Source organism: Gobius niger, assembly GCF_951799975.1.
Source record: "Gobius niger genome assembly, chromosome: 12".
Classification (NCBI taxonomy): domain Eukaryota; kingdom Metazoa; phylum Chordata; class Actinopteri; order Gobiiformes; family Gobiidae; genus Gobius; species Gobius niger.
Window position 1 is genome coordinate 28,857,446 of NC_136863.1, and position 21,500 is coordinate 28,878,945.

General features: G+C 41.7%; 1 protein-coding gene across 1 annotated transcript in view; it reads right to left on the bottom strand.

Annotated features, from left to right (window-relative positions):
* Window positions 1-21,500, bottom strand: part of pclob (piccolo presynaptic cytomatrix protein b) — a 119,269-nt gene that overhangs the window by 67,491 nt on the left and 30,278 nt on the right. The window contains exon 14 of the mRNA XM_079567585.1: window positions 639-1,340. Coding sequence (XP_079423711.1) covers window positions 639-1,340 — 702 coding nt within the window. The remainder of the gene's footprint in view (window positions 1-638; window positions 1,341-21,500) is intronic.

Sequence of the window (21,500 nt, forward strand, 5' to 3'; positions counted from 1 at the left end):
ATGGAAAGTATGGCTACCTGGACTGGGTTGCTGAGAATTGATGTTTCACCTCTCTTTAAAGATATTTTGCCTTTCTTGAACCAAGGAAGCATGGATGAGATGCTTAACAACCTTAAAGCAGTACTAAGTAACTCTTCCCCCTAGAGGCCATAAGCGCAACTGCAGGTGTAGTAGCAAGTTACGATTTTTTAACGTATTAATTGTCTTGGAGAGCAAATACTACGCTGACAGGAAAGGCGAAGGGAGAGAGGGTTTCTGTGCATCCAATTATACAATGGAAATATTTTTTTTCACTCAAACTTGGCTGTAAATACTGTTTAAAGTGACGTTAGCCCGCAGTTAGCTTTGCCCGTTAGCATGTTAGCTTCTTCTTCGTGATTACATTAGTGTGTACTGCTTTCTCCGCACCGGTGGCAGTCAAGTTGCAAACATGGTTTTCTGGCCAGAGACACCAGGGGGAGATGGAAGACCCTCCAATCATCCCATTAACACTTGTATTACCCCCACAGGGACTACGCAAAGGATTTATTAAGGTAAACACGTTACTTAGTATTGCTTTAAGTCTCATGAAACCAGTCCAGATGGCAACATTTTGAAGTACTTTACAACAAAGGTCTCAAAAAGTTCATGCAACTTACTTGAATGGCTGCAGGTTTAGTGATCTCAGCACCCTTGGCCACACTGTCGTCTGCTGAGACCGGTTCAACCTTCTTTTTGGGTAGCGGCTCTTGCGTCTTTGCTTCAGCCTTGACTGCTTTTGTATCCTCTGCCAGTGTAATCACCTCAGACGGCTTTTTCTGCGCTACTGGCACCACTTCTGCCACTTCTGATTTGGGCACAGTTGAGATGGGTGCCACGGTCGCCTTGGTTGGTGTCGCAGGAGCGGGTGAAACTGCTACCTCGGCTTTTGGTTTTTCAGTTGGCTCATACTTCTTTGTAATGTCCTGGACAGATGCCACTGGTTTCTCTGCTTCCTTTTTAGCTTCCGTTGTTGCCTCTTTGGGGACATCCACTAGCTTCTTTTCAGGAGTAACACCGATGGGCTTGGCTGGTGGTACAGGCTTGCCATCTGGAAGCTTTTCCGACTCGGGGACAGCCTTGGTTTCTGTTTTGACTTTTGGAGGGGGGGTTTGTGGTTTGGGAGCAGTTTCGGGCTTGGCTTTGACAGCTGGTGGTACGGGTTTGGCCTCTGCCGGAGTAGGTTGTGGCTTTGTGAACGCCAGTGCGGCCTGGGCCACTGCCTTGACCGATAGAGGTGCCGGCTGGGCCATTTTCCCTGGATCTCCAAGCTGTCCCGACAAGGCCCTCTGTGTCTGGCAGTTCAAGCACAGCCATTCCTTCTGTAAAACAGTGCAGGGAGACACAAAGGTGTTTTAGACATAAGCAATGTGTTCGCTTACAGTAAAGGCAAGCTTTCTTGCCTTTACCTAAATCTTTTAGAGATAACATTTTGTGCATTACCAAAAAATTATCAACAAGTACAAGGGAAAAAAACTGTTTCATATATAAAAAATGTATAAAGGATTTTCATTACCAAGTACTGCACTGACAATACTTATTGCAAAGTTCTAATCTGGAAAAAAGCAGACAAAGCTGTGTTAAAAAAAAAAAAACTAAGTTTAAATGACTGACATGCCCTTCCTTCTGCTTCCTTCTGCTTGATTAAAGACACTGGCTATAGATTAAAATCAGGATATATTTAATTATTCAGAGTTCATCATTGATGCAACCGTTGCAGAGCGCTCAGTGCCTTAAATATTTATGTTTTCAAGATATATGCCTGAACTCACTTTGTCAAGGTATTTAAAAAGGTAAATAAGCCACTTGGCCAACTTATTTCAAGCAGAGGGTTGACATTTTTCACATGATGAAAATAGAGCTTGGGATTGCGTCGTCAAAACCACTATGATTTCTGGGATTCCTAGTGTATTCCATAATAATAAAGCCATGGAGATTTTAAAATGTAAAACACTGGAGTTACCTGGTTGTTAATGGAGTTGTTTCATGGCTCTTCTCTCTAGTTTTTGTATTGTTTTTAGCTATGGACGAAGACCCTAATACATTTCTCGAGTCATGTCATGTGCCTTCAATCCTAAACTGTATAGGCCAACACACTATTTAATAACTGTCTTGAATAGGCCTAAAGAAGGAAATGATCACACAGGCATCTTCTCTCTACCTGAAATAGGTTTAAAAATACAGATCTTTTTTTAATCTCCCAAAATATACCTTCAACAAGTATAACCACAAAAAAAAGTCTGATTAAATGTGATTAATTCCAATGATCGAAACCATAAAATAATAACCATGCTTTTTTAAGGTATTTAAACTGAGTATAAGTTAAGGTCTTTGTCATTACCAACATTTGTATAGGCACCATGCAATTTTCCTCCCATCACCATTCTATTACTGTGCTGTAAAGTACTACCATAAACTTTTTCACCCACTGCAACATAGCACAGTGCTTCCCTTACCTCTAAATGAATAACGCAGTGTACAGCATTTCAAAGCATAGCATAGTTCCCAAAACGACATCGAGCAACAATACAAAGGCTATCATTTGCCATATACGCACCCCATAATACGAATAAACAAACGATATACCTAGCCTGCCAATCCCATGTCATAAGACCCGTACCTCCCCGCATGTCATCAAAAAAACGCTTACCTCTCATTTGGTCTAATCATATTTTACAAGCATGGCTAATTCTTTTGAACGTAATCCGCCGCAGACACACGCCTTAGGACGGGAAAGCTCCATTAAAGCGGGGGAGAAAAGGCACGGGGAAGGGGCTGAACGGTTGTAAGCAGCAGCCTAGAGCACAGCAATGCGCTTGGCTCTGCGGAGACCGGGGAGAAGGGCTGGTTGTCAGAGCAGGGGAGCCGATTATAGGCTGTTCACACGTCCCGTTTGTGAAACAAGCCCTTAATTAATTTATCTAGCGAAATGTGCTAAAACAGTTTGCTTTACAAGTACGACGCAGCAGCAGAGTGCTCGGCTTCTCAGGTGATAACATACATGAGGGAATCTGAAGCGGTGGATGGAGTGGACACCAATTAGCTCAGTGGTAGAGCTACAGTATGGACTACCTTTGTCCTTGGGCACAACACTGTTTAAACACTGTTTAAGTCACACATGACATTACCATGAGAAAGCCCAGGGGAGAGCACATGTGGGAATTTGGCGTTTGATTGTGTCACTGGCACATATAGATACAGACGGCATCTTTGGAGTTGCCCATATTTGGTCATGTTCAAAGAAGCCAGTGTGGGAAAACAAAGAGGAGAAGCTTTCTCCCATTACTCCTCCATTACTTTTAAGGAGCCATTGCATTCCCACATTGCATTGCTAGATGCGCCGCCTTTGAGACAGCTGCTCTGATGCCGCTGAAATACTCTTTTGTTTAATAATCCAATATCTACAGGGAGCTGTCAGGTCTTTTCTTTTTTTTCAAATAAAGCACGCACAGGGAAGTGTATGAGGCGTTCGAGGGTTGTGGGATTGAAAGCTCTACACTGTAAATTTTGTTCTAAATGTAACATTATTCTTCTAAATGCCAAAAGTGGCAGTTTGCTACATATTTTATTTATTCTGCTAACTATTGATACTTCCCTTCTGTTTTTGACCGTATAAAAACAAAATGTATGGCAGTGTGTGGAAGGGATTGAGGGACATGGGTGAGGGTGGAAAGCAAGGTGGGGGTGGGGACGGGGGCAGAGCAGGGTTCACTACTAATGAAAATAAAGCATTAAAGCTTTAAAGCAGTACTAAGTAACTCATGCCTTTAGAGGCCATAAGCTGCAGGATGCTGTAGCATGTTGTGGTTTTTTACACATTATTTGTCCGTGAGAGTAAATACTATGCTGACAGAAAAGACAAAGGGACAGAGGGATGTTGTACATCCAATTACACAATGGAGATATTTTTTTTTCACTCAAACTTGGCTGTAAATACGGTTTAAGTGGCGCTAGCCCGCAGTTAGCTTTGCCCAATAGCCTGTTAGCTTCTTCATGATTCCTTTGGTGTGCATTGGTGACTGCACACCAATCATCCCATTAACACTTGTATTACCCAAGAAGGGACTACGGAAAGGATTTATTAAGGTAAACAAGTTACTTAGAACTGCGTTAACAAATGCTGAATTACTATTATTTTTTTTCCACTAAATAAAGATACAGAGACATAGAGAGGAGCAAAGTGGTTCAACAGACCATAAATACTGATAAATATATTTAAAGGAACTATACTATATTAAAACTACGTATTTTCCTACATGTTCCAGCAATGTCCTAATGTGTAGAATGAGCTCAGACCTATTCACCACAACTGCATCTAAAATCCTCCAGTTCCGTGTCAAACCGTGTATATAGTATAAAAATGACCAACTTGCATCTAGTCCTTTTAAAGTCAGGAAAATGAAAAATTGTGATTGCCAAAACATAGTCTACTTCCTTCCCCGTCAGCAAGGCCACGCCCCTTCTATGACGCGTTTCATTCTGTATGCATCGTAGACACATTTCTATTAAAAAGGCGGTATTACTTCTCCCTGGTGTTTGGCGATCATCTTAAAAAAAAACATCTTTATCACTATCTTACTTTGTTGGTTTGAAAATGCAATATTAATATTTTAACAGCTGAAACATAAAAGTAGTTTCACTTCCTGATAGTCACACAAAATCCCCATAAGCCCCACCTACTCATCCTTCTCTAGCTCCCCCTTGCTGCGCAGCTGTGGAAAGAAAAAAACTCTCTGTGGCTGTAGTGAAGCTATGGTGAGGGTTTTTACTTTGCGATGAGAGGATGAAGCTTAGCAAGAGATCAAGAGTTGAGGAGCATGAAGCAGTAGATGTATAGCAATCCTCCATAACAGCACGGAGAAAAAAACAGTGGGACAGAAGACAGGTAATGGACAGGGAGTCCAGCTGCAGAGAGAGCTGAACTTTGTGGAGCTAACATCCTGTCCTTACCAGTGTTACACATTCTGCTATGTCCAAATGAATCAATATGTAAGTAAATAAACAAATACAGGCAACAATTGGATCAGAACTGAGTGAACGTAGCATATGTAGCTAGAACGCAGAACGTAGCACCTCTGTATTGCAAGAAGCCCGGTGTATATCAGAAAATATATAAAAATCAACAATGCTGGTAATGTGACTTCTCCGCCCAGATATTGCGAAGACCGGCACGCATTCACCACCGCTGATGCATGAGGGAGAAAAAAAACGGACAGCTCCAGAAAAATATTACCGCCGGTGTAATAAATACCGCGCCAGTCACAACTTAATCAAAGTGAAATTGAATAGCCGTCTGGAGCGTCAACATGACTGATACTGATACGCATGGGTTTAGAAATTCAAAACGCCTACAAATCCCTAATAGATGATTTCACCTCGAGAAAAAGCCTTAATTTCCAGCGGATATATGTACAGAAGGAGGAGAAATGATAATAGCTTCACAACTGGCCACAATGCGAGGATCATTGACTGTCCGAGTGCATCGTTGTTGAGATTTGTTTCAGTGGAAAGTATTTCAATCATGACGAGTGTATTTCTAGTCTAATCGCTGCATCCGGTCACATGTCGCATGTCATGTTGCACTTGGGCATTTTCTTCCTTAAATTTGGAAATTTGGAAAAAAAAATAATAATAATAACAGTGATCTAAAAATGTAATTGTAACTGTGGTAATTATGTGGCAATTTATTAAAGAGATCTTGGACAATTGACCTTCGGCAAAAGACATGCCCTGTAGTAACTCTTAGCTAGCTCCATCAAGAGGTGGAGCTGAACCATAACCAATGTTGGGTACTTTTAAAAGTAAGTCATTAAGTTGGCTTGTTTCTCTTCTGGAAAAGTAGCTTGTTACGTTACTGTGCTACTTTATTATGAAGGTAATATTTTACCTTTATATTTTCCGATGAGGAATGAACCTTTTCACAAACCGAGTCGCCAAAAGAACATCACGCAAACAGCCTGATGCCAGTAAACGTTTTCAATAATAGCACAATAAATTAGCTTCTGAGCTTTATTTTTTATGTGGACAAATTACAGCTAAAGGCAACAATAATGAGCATGAACTTATAAAAGCTTAGCTTTGTTCGCTTTATGTAAACAGTTTGGCTGTCAGAAATTGCGCCAGTTTTTCAACAAAAAGGACGTTTGTAAAGGAGCTCTTAGGCTTTACAAAGTGCATTGAATTGGTAAAAATAAACACACAACATACTCAACTTGAGTTAGATATATTGTACAGCTTTCCTCAACCACATAAGAAGCTACACTGGGTGGCATGGTGGCACAGCGGTTAGCGCTTGTGCTTCACACCTAGAAGGTCTGGGTTTGATTCCCTGCTTGACAGTGCCTTTCTGTGTGGAGTTTGCATGTTCTCCTCACGCTGCAGGACCCAAACTAGACACTAGTAGACTAAACTAGATTAATCTGCAAATGCAAAACTATACTTTACTCATTACCTGGAAAATGTAATCTGAGTACTCGTTACTAAGTAGCCCGTTACCCCATCACTGTGGCTCTTTTTGGTGCAATACCAGCCCGACCTCCTCCAGATAGAGGCAAAATGGGCTGCAGTGTGCAGTAGAATATATTTAAAACAAAAGGGGACAGCAAAACTATCGAGGCGAAAAGCACCAATCTCATATGAAATCGGAAAATATCCCTGGGGCTACATTGAATTGAACCACCGTGTGGATGAGTCATGCTCTGGCACTACCAGGTAGGTCATCGTATATATATATTATATAGTATTGATTTTGAGAGTTATTGTTAAGTTGGGTCGCAAGCTAAACATACAGGAGCCGAGTGCACGTCTGATTTAAATCTGACAGTTAATACTTCTTCATTCTTACAAACAAGTGTAACTTTTATGGCCAGTCAGGGCTAGGCGTAAGTCCTAGATCTGACATGACACGTGCGGACAGTCGCTGACAGACGCCCGAGGAGAGGCCTCGTACTGTGGGGGTGTGACAAAGGCTGCTGCTGCTTGTCTCTCTGTGTGGTTCATATTCAGTGAGGTAGCATAGTCATTATTCTTCAGCCACGATGTCCCGAGTGCTACCAGCGCTGGCAAAAAAAAAAAAAAACACCCGCTGCTGAAATATCAAGGCCCTGCTAAGTGCAACTAAATATTTCCTGTAGGTCTTAAAAGTAATCCTAGTGGTAGAAACAGCTTTTTGTGATGATGTCCAGCAACGACAGCTCATGAAAACAAGTCTTACAGTGGCTTAAAAGTTAGCAATTAGCTCCATTACTTTCTATGGTCCCCTCCTGGAATCCTAGGAGCTCTGTTGTCGGGGGCTTCGTGCCCCTGGGAGGGTGTCCCAGGGCAAACAGGTCCTAGGTGACGGGTCAGACAAAGAGCGGTTCAGAGGCCCCATATGAGAGACCAAAATGAGAGACCAACAGGCCCGGTTAGAAACATGCGGCCGTCCTTCTGTGGACCCACCACCTGCAGGAGGAGCCATAAGGGGCAGGTGCAATGTGATTTGGGCAGCTCCAACAGCTGCCCCCACGTTGCCCCCGGCAACGGACAAGTGGAAGAAGATGGATGGATGGATGGATGGATGGATGGATGGATGGATGGATGGATGGATGGATGGATGGATGGATGGACTTTCTATGGTGGGAGATCCGGAGAATGTCTGGAAGCAATAGTTGCCAAGCGGTATGACTGGACAATGACATAGTTTTGCAGAGGTCAGTTCCATGCTTCCAACTTTGTGGGTTGTGGGTTTGGAAAGGCCCCTTCCTTTACCGAACTGACTGTGCAAAAGGGCACAAAGCCAGGTCCATTAAGACATAGCTGAGAGCGTTTGGAGAGGGTGAACTTTATTGGCCTGCAGAAAGTCCCGACCTCAAACCGATAAGACACCTTTGGGATAAATTGGAGGCTACCTAGCGGAGTAGAAGCTGTTATAGCTGCAAAGGGTGTACCCACGTCAAATTAAATCTTATGCCTTAAGAATGGGATGTCACATGAGTTAATATGCGAGTCAAGGCAGGTGAGTGAGAGTTTTGGCTGTGTAGTGCTCTCTTTTGAAAGCTCAGAACCTCCAGAATTCAGCCACTCGAGGCTGTCGCACTAGTTTGCCCGAGAAGCTTCTTTTACCAACCCTTCAAATCCATCACAGCCGCATCATCATCACCACACCCTTCGTCACTATTCCAGCTCAAACAAACCACAATCCCTCCCTCTCCGAACAATTATCAAATATTTTCTAATCTCATTCGTCTGGCCTCCCAGTCCCTTCCAACAGTCGCGCCGGGGCAATGCATCAAAGCAGTGACCGTTGGAAAGTGTCCATCCTTTTTTTTTTTTTTTTTTTGTCTAATTAAATCTGTTTCATGAGCGGAGCTGAAAGAAGCCCGAGCCGTGGGAGCAGGGGGAGAGGCTGCTGGAGGAGATTAGCCTGCAGTGAGCGGGATTACACCGCTCCTCACCATGACGGCATCAGGGAAACTGCACACTTGACATACGCCTGCACCCGCAGCGCTCCGAGAGATCTGCTGAGCTTATGATTGCCCGCTTGACTTCACCACACATACATATACGCTGACGTGTTGGCATTTCCAGCAAACAACAACAAAATGGTGGTGGAACCAGAGGATATCAAGTCATGGCCCGACCAGAGTAGACAGAAAACAACTGTTAGCGATGAAACAAATGTATGTCGTCTTGCGTCACAGCATACACAGGCTTGACCAAAACTCACCAATAATCAGTACTGTAAGTAGAGTTTCCAGTATCTGTGCTTTGCCTGAGTTGTATCATTATTGAGAGCTTAGTACTTTTCCTCCACAACATATGAAAGATAAAAATAGTACTTTCAACATGGCTAAATGTGCCCCGTTGCGAGAACCAGGGACACAAGTCAGCTGACTCAGTTTCCCACAAATTGAGAAAGAAGGTTTTCGCTTTTTTGCAGAATCTTTTTGTTGAGATCACGGAGAAGCCTCACCACATTTTAGATAACAGTTTTAGAATATTTAAAAGCATGAAATCGCAGGGTGAAAAAGTCAGAGAAATAGCGTACACCATGGGGGCGTGTCATTGTGTGTGTGTGACATCATGATTATGCAACACTGCCCCATGTGTCTCACGGAGGCCGGCTGTTGTTGCTAACGCTCTGAATAGCCGAATGCTAACGCTGGAGTACTACTACATGGAATACTACTACAGAAGTTCGTTTTTCTGCTTGAAACCAGTGATCTTCTCATGGCTAACTTTTCCAGTGCGACTGATGATGCCCTGGCTGTAAGCATGCACAGCGCCCCCTGCTGATCACTACATTTCCCGAGCTCATTCCCTGCCTCAGAGCGTGTTTTAATACAGAAGGATGTAACCCGGATTTGCATAACGCTACATTGAAAAGAACTGAACAACGAAAATGATTTGATCAGAATAGTGAACGAGCTTGCTGAGCAAAGGCGTGCGTTCTTCTTTCCCTCTGGTCAAATGTGTGTGTGTTGGGATAATGTTGCTAGTTGTCATTGTGTTGCTAGTTGCTGTAGAGGTAGGCTCTATGGGACGTGGATTTATGCAAGAGACATTTATTTATATATAACCTGTTTTTGTTTTTCTTTGATGGCACATTTTTCTTGCTTTTTGCCTTTTCTCCCCCTGTGCTTTGCAGCTTTACGGGGGGGAGTGGGTATGGCTTATCTAAATGAGATGTAAATGAGCCCTATCGTCACACCAAGCCGAGGTGAGAACAACCCAAAGGTCGATTTATCTGGTTAGAAAAATTCTGGGTCTTTAAGTTCAAATTGCTCTCAATTCTCCAATTATTATCAGATTTCCATGTGTTACACATTGTTGGAATGCTTGAAGACTACACTAACAATCTGTGAAAATCTCAAAATGCCCCCGAACCGACTTGTGTCCCTAGTTCCTGTGACTGGGCACAAATTACTAACAATACTGCAAAATAAAAAGTACAAAGTTATCGTGTTTTGTCCCATTAAACAGCCTTATCTAGAATGTGCATCACACTCCAGGACAGTAGAGGGCAGTGAGCAGATTCATGCAGATTCATAATTAGCTAATTGCAATTGTGAGTCAGCAATTCGTTTTGCCATGTAGCAAATGACCAAACCTGACCTCATTTCCTAAATCGACCAAGTTCTAAAACAACAACCAAAATAGTTTGCCCGTGCTGTGCTGCATAATTAACCTTTATTGCACCAATACTGACGTTTGAGCTACTGCGGTAATTGAGTTTTTCTCTTCTGTAGTCTAATTGTAACATTTTTACATGTGTGGAGACAGGCTCGTGATTCAGGGAACACTTTTATTGTTGCTTAATCGTCCCCGTGTCCACGATCTGTCTGTCTGTGCATGACGTGGTTTTACTTGACGTTTGCTCCCTGAACAAAGCACCGTGAGTCAGAGAACATGAGGGAGAAAGGGAGAACACGACACGCCAGGCCTGTTCATCTGAGAAGGATTCAAATTAAGGATGTTTTTCTGACGTCTCTGTAAAATGCCTGTTTGCGGATTCACATCACATAAAGCTGAAATGTAATAAATAAACACTTGCGATGTTTAACAGCAGCAGGCTATATGCTTCTCAATGCTCAATTTAAAGGGACACTGCGTAACATTTTGGACTATACTGTTGCCATCAGTGCAAAACATGCTCCTATTGACCAGCTCAACACAGAAAATGCTATTACTGCAGTGAATAATCAAAGAATGGATCCGGATGAGGACATAACCTATTTGAATCTCAAATTCTGCTGACCTTAGTCAACATCTACATGGAGACGAGCTGGAGACATACCCTCTCTCTGTACATTTACATTTCTTAGGAGAGCTGAGCTGCTCCCAGCAAAAGCACATGTTTGTTCGTACATTTATGAGGTCTTCTTCCACTGATGAAATGATCTATCATAAAATAAATGCAGGTATTTAAATTGTATTTATAAGTAGGGATGCACCGATACCACTTTTTCTAAAACCGATACGAGTACGAGTACTTTGATTTAAGTACTCGCCGATACCGAATAACGATACGAGTACAAGGCATTTTCTTCAACATTCTCACTTTTTTCACAGCAGATTGGTTTGTAATTAGTTAATTTACTCATGTACATTTCCTTAAGTAAAGTAGGCTACACATTTAAGAGCAGGTATACTAGAATTGTGCTGATGCCATTTATTTTATTTTCATTCAATATAATTTTGTATTTTTATTGCACTGTCCATCATAGACAGAAAAGCCCATGTCCAAAATCTCCCTAATGCCTGTGCTTTATTCATGTATGTATTTTTATTTAACAATAGTATTGAGATGTTACATAAATGGTCTCTTTTCGTCTTTACTTCAGCTCCGTGTGGATTTTCTCGTGTGTTTATAGCAACTTTGCGAGTAGCTACAGCGTTTTTACTGTTCTGCTGCAGCTCATTTTCGCTCAATATGGACATGCTGTATCTCTTTAATTTGGATTTTCTGAGGACTTTTTAGTCGCTGGGTTAGTTTTTCAGATGAATAAACCCCTGGGCTTAAAACGGCGCCAGAATGGCCAAAACTGCCAGGCGCGAGTTAGCAACATTAGCATGTATCTTGTAAACACTACAGACGCTGCAGCACTAACAACATTTAACTCTGGTTAAATCCAGCACAGACTCTGATTAGAGAGCGCAGTCTGTAATAAAGTCAGCTCTATGTGGATTATTGTATTTCCACTAAACAATTCTCCAGTTTGTTGCTATTTTCTCTCCTCAGCTGGCCGCACGTCAAGTGGTATCGGTTTCTGGTATCGGGACCTCATGAATGAGTACGAGTATGAGTACAAGCATGTGGTATCGGCCCGATACCCGATACTGGTATCGGTGCATCCCTATTTATAAGTGAAAACCCTACGCGGTGTGGCTTTAAGAAAAAACAAAACAAAAAAGAAAACATAAATGGGATATTAATTGAATTGAATGAATAGATTTTTTTTTATTTTTTTTTGACAGAATCATGCAGCCCTATACTGTACTGGTCATGAAATACCATTTCCTTAAAAACAAACAAACACACATGGGCATGCACTCTTTAGTTTCTTTATGCCAGTGATGACAAAGATTTAGGATACAGGTGATCCTAAATCCTAAATGGTCCTAAATCCTAAAGGTGATATGATGAAAACAGCATGGTAACTGTGACGGCGAGGGATAATGCATTGTGCAGCATTGATTCCATGTAATTACCGAGCAAATGCTAACTAAGTTTCCTGGTAATTACAGTCTTCACCCTATAGGAGTATAGTCATTAATCAAAGTCCATGAAATAAAGTCAAATGGCAGTGTCCTGTTTCTACTACAGTGTCATTAAGTAGCAGGTGTTTTGCTCTGCTGTTTCTATCTCATCTTTAAAACGCTGCCGACTGTTCTTTTCTTAAACAGTGCCTCACACAGACAACTGTACAGACCGCATTTTTTTTTCCTAGGATGGGAAAGGGCTATTTCCATTAATTTGAGTGTTTTTAAGGTTAGGGCTTGGTTTCGGTGTACGGGTAGTTTGGATCAGTTTAAACTAGGGTTGTTCTCAAATATGGCCTTTCCCATCCTAGGAAAAATAAATGTTGCGTACAGACCCATGTCCTTCATCGAAAAAACTAACACAATCCAAGTTGAAATATGGCTGCCACCTTCTATGCTGTACTCAGTTTTATCTTACGGTACTTCAACCTCTTAACCCCCGCCTTCACGAAGCACATTTTCCCCAGTTCGGCTTTACCCAAATCTAAAAGCTTCTCGACTGGAGCTCAAGACTTACGAAACTGATTGTGACCTCTTTTCTGTTTTAATTGTTGCCTTTTTTTTTTTCAAATATTGCAAAAAAAAATCTAAATTGTTTTGTTTTTTTCCCTACTTTTTAGTCGTGTGGTTTTGTCGCCTTCAAATTGTGTTATTGTTGCTTTTCTGGTACATTTTTGTTGCTCTTTTGTGGCTTTTTCATCACTTTTCATTCATGTTTTGATGCTTTTTTTGCCACGTTTTTTCCATGTTGCCATGTTTTTTCTCCGACACGTTTTAATTGCTCTTTTGTTGCTTCTTTTTCGGGTTTTCCATCACTTTGTAGTTGTGTTTTTGGGGGCTAAGAGGTTAAAGACGTACTTGTCTGGTTTTGGGGCACACACAGACAGCTGTACCCCCCGCCCCCCCTCTCCTCCGCCGGCCCTCAGCGCCTGCCTGCTGCTGATACTGAACTCACTCAGGCCTCCATTGATTTCTGGAAAATGCCTTTGGCTCGGACTGGAGCTGGCTAATACACTTAGCTCTCAGCGGCCCCACACAGACGCAACATCTCCCCATTCATCACAAACTCCACCAAATACTATTGTGAAGTGCTGACCTACTAATCCACAACAAGCAAATGTTTCATCCCATTTAAAAGCTTCCACACAAGGCTCACATCTACCTAAGCACCATTTCAGTTAGCGAGTTTGGTGTCGTCTTTAGGATATAGCTGTCAGAGTTTAAGGGGCGCGTGCATAAACAAAAGGTGTTGAGAAAATGCATCTTCGTAATGTGGACAAACACTATTTAAACTAACTGTGTGGATGGGGAATTCTGATTTGGTGAGACAAGATAATCCTCCTTAACTTAAAGGGATATTTCAGGATTTTTGACGTAGGGCCTCATTTCCTAGTTATCCAGAGTGTTGTTGATTTCTGGAGATATTTTTTTCTTAAATTCATGCAGTTCTTTTATTTGAAGAGCTTAGTGGCGCAAGGCTAGCGCATCTCTATGGTATCAGCTAGCCTGCATTAAAAACAGTCTGACCCGCTCCACAGTGCACCTGAGGCAAATCACTTAAAACGCCAGACTAACCATATAAATGTCTGTGTCAATAGAATCATTAAAACTGTTTTGCATTTATATTTGAGCAGCATCAGCTTCGTGGTTGTAAGCTATGCGGCGGCGGAGTGATCTGCAAGAAAATAGTCCCTCAAAATGCGGTAATTCATGTGATACAAGGTCAGTTATATTAAAAAATATAAAAAATATTCTATCGACACAGACATTTACATGGTTAATCTGGCGTTATGGAGCGGGTCAGACTGTTTTTAATGCAGGCTAGCTGATACCATAGGCATGCACTAGCCTAGCGCCACTAAGCTCTTCAAATATAAAAACTGCATGAATTACAAAAAAAATGATGATTAAAAACATGATAACAACAAAGCAATGAAAACATTATAAAAAAGGAACAAAAAAATACTAAATCGTGTTAGCTTTCAAATGAGGTTGGCCTGTATGGCGTAAGGTCCAGTCGGGAAGCTTTTAGATTTGGGTAAAACTGGAGAAAATGTGCTCGGTTAAGGCGGGGGGTCAAGGGGTTAATGAGTATCAGTACTAAGTGTTTTGACCATATTGCTATTTTTACTTCACATTTTAAATCTCCAAACTGTGTAACATTGAGAGGCGTCCCGGGTGATGGAGATATTATTTGGTCAAAGCAGGTCCACGTTCTGAATCAACTGTGCAGAATTATTATGCAGCCATTTTCCCTCATACAAAATGGGAGGGAAAACACATCTGAAAAACTCTGAGAAGTCACAAGTTGTTCAAAGCCAATCCCTCTAACCAAGAGGGATGTAGCACTCTTGAAACTTCAAAAAAAAAAAAGCCATCAAAAGTTGTGTTGTCAGAAGCCAACAGGGTCTTAAGAAATGAGCCGACTGGAAAAGTGTGACTGCTACACTGAAGAAAAATCAAGCATAAAGCCATCAGGATTCCATGATCTACCATCGCCTATGTGAGAAAAGAGCAAACCTGACCACTATTGATCACTTGTGTAATACTTGCACATGCAGTGTAGTCTCATTCAGTCATAAGGGAATTAGCTTAGATTTGTTTGAATGATGATATATCAACGGCTCACATTCATTTGACGTATACAAGATTGCCACAAAACCGCTTGTTATGAAGCTTCTGCGCAAATTCAACCTGGAAGACATACCAATCATCCAATCACAGACCCAGGTGCTCAAGCCGCACCTCCACGTCAGCCAATCACCGCAGTGCTCGTCCCTACTCCAGCCACTCATCGCTCATGATCCCCTACCAAAGCGTCCCGGTCAACGTTTCCCAGCCGTGCTACGACCCTCCTCCACCCCTTCTCCGCCCGGCCTCTCCTCGGCTCTGCTCATCTCCCCGGGTCTCCTCTTCTACTACCACCAGTGTCCACGCCGTCCAACTCTTTTGTTCATCAATAAAAGCTTCCGCCAGGGTCTGAGCCCCAATTTCGTTAAATAAAACGTTCTTAATGCCTTTCTGTCTCTGTGAGTCTTTTCAGGTTCAATTGGCTATTGTTTTGATTTGATTTTTGCTGATTGTTTTTCATTTATGATGGCCTGGACGATCTTTCCAAACACAGACATCTTCTTCACTGAAGTATTTACGTCCAATATCAAGTTGTTAACCTGCAGTAAATGTTTGTATACCAGGAACTTCTTGACCACCACGTAATCTTTAAAAAATATTTTTTATTTGTCACATTTCCATAGGATATGAATAGGACGGAAGGTCCTGGGGCTCATGAGTTAAACAGCATTGCAAATCTGATAGAGTTCGTTGCCTTTGACATAGTGTACTAAGGGTGTAAAACAAATGTTTCAAATTGAGTAAGTAAATTAAAGCAGTACTAAGTAATTCTTCCCGCTAGAGGCCATAAGCGCAACTGCAGGTGTAGTAGCAAGTTACGATTTTTTAACGTATTAATTGTCTTGGAGAGTAAATACTACGCTGACAGGAAAGGCGAAGGGAGAGAGGGTTACTGTGCATCCAATTACACAATGGAAATATTTTTTTTTCACTCAAACCTGGCTGTAAATACTGTTTAAAGTGACGTTAGCCCGCAGTTAGCTTTGCCCGTTAGCATGTTAGCTTCTTCTTCGTGATTACATTAGTGTGTATTGCTTTCTCCGCACCGGTGGCAGTCAAGTTGTAAACATGGTTTTCTGGTCAGAGACACCAGGGGGAGATGAAAGACCCTCCAATCATCCCATTAACACTTGTATTACCCCCACAGGGACTACGGAAAGGATTTATTAAGGTAAACACTTTACTTAGTACTGCTTTAAAACATAATGTGCCTGCATGTAGGACTGAACATAAACTGAGCTGAACAAGGATCTAATTGTTTAGTTAGTAGTAGTATAATATCCTGTGACTGTCTTCATTAAGTCTTTGTATAACACCACTCTCTCTAACTCTATCAATTAGTCCCCCCTCCCTCCCAAACACGTGCCTACTATTCGCGTGGCCCTAATTGTGAAGACGCACAAAAAGTTTTGAAGACGCAGGTAAAAATAGCACGAAGCATTGCTGCGTAATCGCCCGGCGAAGCTCGCCTCGCCTCCGGTGTCCCAGTTACAGGACAACAGCCACTCTTTTGATAACATCAGCTGGAGCAGAACCCAAAGCAGGGAAAGTGGATAGTCTAGCTGCTGGCGCTCAGTGCTGAAGAGGCTATTTCTGTTCCCGATGCATCCGCCTTTATACTTGAAAGAATACATCTCAACCAACTCCCTACGCTTGATTTATAATACTGCTAATGTCAACGTTCCTTTGGGTGAAGCAGGCTCAGGGCAGCAGTACATAGTAAATAGTAATGAAAACCCAAACATATTAACCCAGGATGACTGTATGGCCTCCAGGGGTTAACGTCTGAGGTTCAGGAGCAGGACCAAGCCTCAACTTCACCGCCAAAACACATCTCTCTTTCACCCAACAACACCTCCAATTACACAGAAGCCCTCATTATACCAGACAAATCACTTCCACACAGCTTCACTGATCTCTCCACTCTTCCCTATGTCTCTTGTTGTGTTAAATCATCATTACCATCTCCAAAGGGGGCATTGGGCATAATCACCCGAGAAGGAGCCCCCACTCAGACAACAAAGCTATCCACAACTGGGTACCGTACGTTTTTTTTCCAATACCGGGGCTTTAACAATACTTGGTTTTTGATGCCGACACCTGAACGATTCACTTAAATTGTTTGCATATAAAACCAACAGACTCATTATGATTTTATTAAATGTCCTTTCTTTTGCATTTGTATCATTTGTTTGAGGTGAAACAAGCAAGAAACTTCCTCTTTAACGACTAAAGGGCAGAAGAAACACATTCCAAGTTTTTTCCCCCCATATTTTCCCACTTTTTTCAAAATTGTTCTATGCGTTTGATTTTTCAAATTTTCCCCCAAATTTTGTTTGATTTTTCAAATTTTCCCCCAAATTTTCCCACTGTTATATTCCAAATGTTTTAAAATTTTCCCATATTTACCCCAGATTTTCCCCCTTTATAAAAAATGATTTTCACGTTTCACTTTTTTTTTCTTTTAAACTTGAATATTAAGTTTTTATATTTCTCGTCGGTACCTGCTTTCGATGCTTCAGTATATTGTAAAAACAGAAAATTCTAAAGCCTTTTTTCATCGTTAACTAGCAGTTAGCTGTTGTTGTCTACATTACTGTGACAGCGTTGCTATATCAGAAAGTCGTGAAACGTGCTTCTAAACTCATTCCGGTCACTCTCATTCAATCAATCAAAATGACTGTTTTTTTTTTTTCCACCCGTGCCTAACAGCCCATCTCTACCGCAGCAGCAGAGCCCCATCAGCCTCTCCATCTCTTCCTCCTCATGTTCAAAGACAGCGGCGATGAGAAGACCCGTCCTTTCCACACTGACAACACCCTCTGCTCCACATCTACTCAGCAAGACAAGTGGAAATCACATGAAGGGGCCTTTATCTGTCAAGGCATCAGTTGGGGGGGATCGTACGGCGACAGTGGGTGTTTAGGGCCAGTCAGGTGGATGGAAAGACCAACTATTACACTGGAGAGGGAAAGGACTATACAGTATATGTTTCTACTTCTTCTTCTCCATTTGAGCTTATTAAGTCTTGTATCACCTTGCACAATATTGCATTAGTGTTGTAGTCACTCAATAAAGTTACTGAACTGAAACTGAACAGACTGAGATTACGCACATTTTTCCCTAACACTAGAGATGTGGAGATCGACACCAAAACATCAATATTTCAATCCCGGCTGCTCAGTTTTAAGAATGAAGTCTCAGGTTAAAATATCGATATTTGCAATTCATACATTTCCTTTCTCTGTAACACAGTAACTCACTACTCTTCCCCGTGGAAATACAAAAAAAAAAAGTTCATTTGGTCTCCTCGTGTGAAAGGAACAGGCCACCGTTGTTCCATACTGAGATATGTTCTTACTTGGGCTTAGACGAGTTGATGCGTAGCTGTCTGGTCTTTGTGCTCAGTCAGGCAAATGTTGTTAGTATTTAGCCTCTCCCACCATAGCTATAGCTCCAAACTGGGGTGAAGTTAGAAATGACCAAGCTCTTCCACATTTCCCCTATTTAAATACAGTTACGTGAGTAGTTACACGACCCAAGCCTAGTAACACAAAATTAAACATATCGATTTTCTAAGCAGATTAAAGGGGGTACTATATAGTAAGGCGTAATAATACCTTAGGAGCACTTTGATGTCTGCGCTGTAAAGTTGAAGTGCTCCTGTATCATTACGCCTTACAATTAGGGCTGATAAATATATCGTATATCGTATCGAGATGTGAACATTCAAAACATTGAAATCGAAAAAAGCAAGATGTAAACGATATAGATATTCATCAATAAAACTGCACTCCTTATTATTATGTTTTTATTTTTCTGGAAAATGCTTGGTTTTCACCTAACCCGTAGTTGTATCGTATCATATCGATAACGAGATATCTGGCATGAATATCGAGATATTAAATTTTATCCACATCGTTCACCTCTACTTACAATATAGCACCATTTTTTTTCCGCTTAGAAAATCGGCACGTTCTCTGGTAAGAACATATCTCAGTATGGAACAACTAATTGGCCTATTAGTTTCCTTTTGAATCAGTGTGGCTTGTTCACATCTGACAGTTTCGACTGCACACTTTCTGCAATCTTCCTCGGGTGTGCAAATCCCACACCAGTCGGATTTAAAAGAAAAACGTGTGCAAGTTAACACTATTCTTCCTATCGTCTTTTGCCCGCACCAACGCACCGTCGTCTTCCCCCTTCCCGTCCTTACGCTGATCCCTCGCATTCTCCCTCCGCCTCCACAACACAAACAACAGTATGGCATCATGCTATTACTATTTAGTCGCCAAGCAATTCAATATAACCCGAGAAGCCCTTTCATTGGTCTTTAAAATGTGCTGTGGGAATGTGGTCTGCATTCTGACCATCATTGGAAACCCTTATGCAGGCTGTCGCCAGCATTAAATGTTTTGGCTGTTGCTAATGGGCTTTTTTTCCAACAGACAGTCTTAAAAGCAACATTTGCACCAAATTCGGTAACCATTCACTTTGCAATTTGTCCATTTCATTGCAAATAATTGATTAACCCTATGAGTAAGACGCGGCGATCTCATTTACAAATATATAGAAATACCCTGCAGAGTGAAAACAGCCGGCGGCCATAAAGATGAGGCACATTGACCTCCGGTGCAGTGTATCGATTGGGTGAACAGGTTGCTTATTTCACGGCCAACTAAGCAATGACATTTCACAAAGAATGGGGGAAAAAATAGAGGAATGACCCAGGGAGTAAGCCTTGTGTTTTCATCACGGCACCACTAATGCACTGGCGGTACAGGCGCGACAGCCTCACACATAATGATAGAGGAGGAACTGCGAGAGGATGTGCAAATCTGAAAGAACATGTGGTTTGAAATGGAAAGAAAGGACAGAAAACAATTATATAGGAGAATTCACTGGTGAAAACAGTTTGGGTAAAGCGATGTTTGTCTTGAAAATGAGCTTAGGTGCATGCATGTTTTAAACAGTGCATGTGCCGAAAGTGCCGCCATTTTAGAGAAGACTAAAATGAACTTACACAAATTCAATCGCAATCAACCCGGAATGTCTTTTTGAATGGTTGCAATGAGCTAAATGGAAAGGCTGCAGCGATTTGGCCTGCCTTCTTTGAAAACTACAGTCTCTTTGGAACCTCGTCGTGTATGAAAACTGCTAACCCTGCAGTTTAGACAACCACAGTCATCTTCTGGAATGCACGGGATTCTTGTGTTTAGCGGGTAATATTTCGGGGGTTCTATCAAAGGGTTTGCCACTGGACATGATTAAAATGCACACAGTGAACTCGAGCTGTCATAATCTCAGATGGAGAGAAATCATTTTTGTAAAGCAACCTCCAAAAACTAAACTGACAAATGCTGAAATTGATGATTGTTTGGAAGTGATTGGATTGGAGCAAATATTGAGTCAGCTCTTTTGGACACCTTTATGAGGAAATAATTGGACCTTAATACTGATGATTTAGCAGGTGCAGAGCCTCTTAAGTGAGTGCATTCATAAGCTACTGTGGACGTTAGCACTGGCCGCGTTAGCATTAGTGAATGCATTGTGATTAACCTATTTATTTATAATGAAACCCAGGTTATGGCTATGGCTGTATGGCCTCAACTCTGCCAATGTTCAAATCCAGGCTGAAAACAGTTCTGTTTGCCCGTGCATATGACTGAATGTATTTTATCTACACTCTTGCCTTTTACTGTAATTGATTAATTTTATGTTGATGTCCAGAGGAGAAGGAGCGACAAAAACAGAGGTTAGGTAACTTTGTGTGAGCGAAATAGTGCTCAAGACAGAGCAAGTCAAAACAAGACTTAAAAATGGTGCTCAAGACAGAGCAAGTCAAAACAAGACTTAAAAATAGTGTCAATACAGAGCGAAATAGTGCTCAAGACAGAGCGAGTCCAAACACGACTTAAAAATAGTGCTCAAGACAGAGCGAAGTAGTGCTCAAGACAGAGCGAGTCAAAACAAGGCTGCAGTCTTACGATAATTGTGACCATTAAAACATGTCATTTCACTTTGTGTTTGATCTTGCATCTTCAATACAAAAATACACTCCATCTGAGCTCCATCACATTCTCAAATCTATTACACTTCCGGCGGCGGAGTGTGAAAGAGCAGATGGCCGTGGAGGAAATGTCTGCTGGTAACATACAACACTGCGGTGATTTGACGGGCTAAATCCGTTTCACCTCCGTTTTATTGGCATATCACAGGGGCTTTGGCTTCTCACATCTCGCACTAGGACGGAGATTCCCTAGTTACCGCTGCCGCACACACTCCGGGCAGCAGATCCCATCAGCTAATGCGGTTGCACAACCCTCAATCACTTTTAATACAGTGGGCTGGTGCGGGACGGCTCGTCTCATGCGCTGTTACATAACAGGGCCCGGCGCTCAAGCGGAGGGATAGCTACAACATTCAGCATTTTGTTATTCTCAGAAGGGAGAAAAAACAAAGCGGGATTTGAATTTTATAAAAAAAAAAAAAAAAATGAGTAGATGACTGGATAATTCAACATATTAAATAAGAACTTTAGAATTATTCCGATTTTGTCCCAGAATATATTTACATTTCTGGTCATTTACGGATACTTTTTTTTCTTG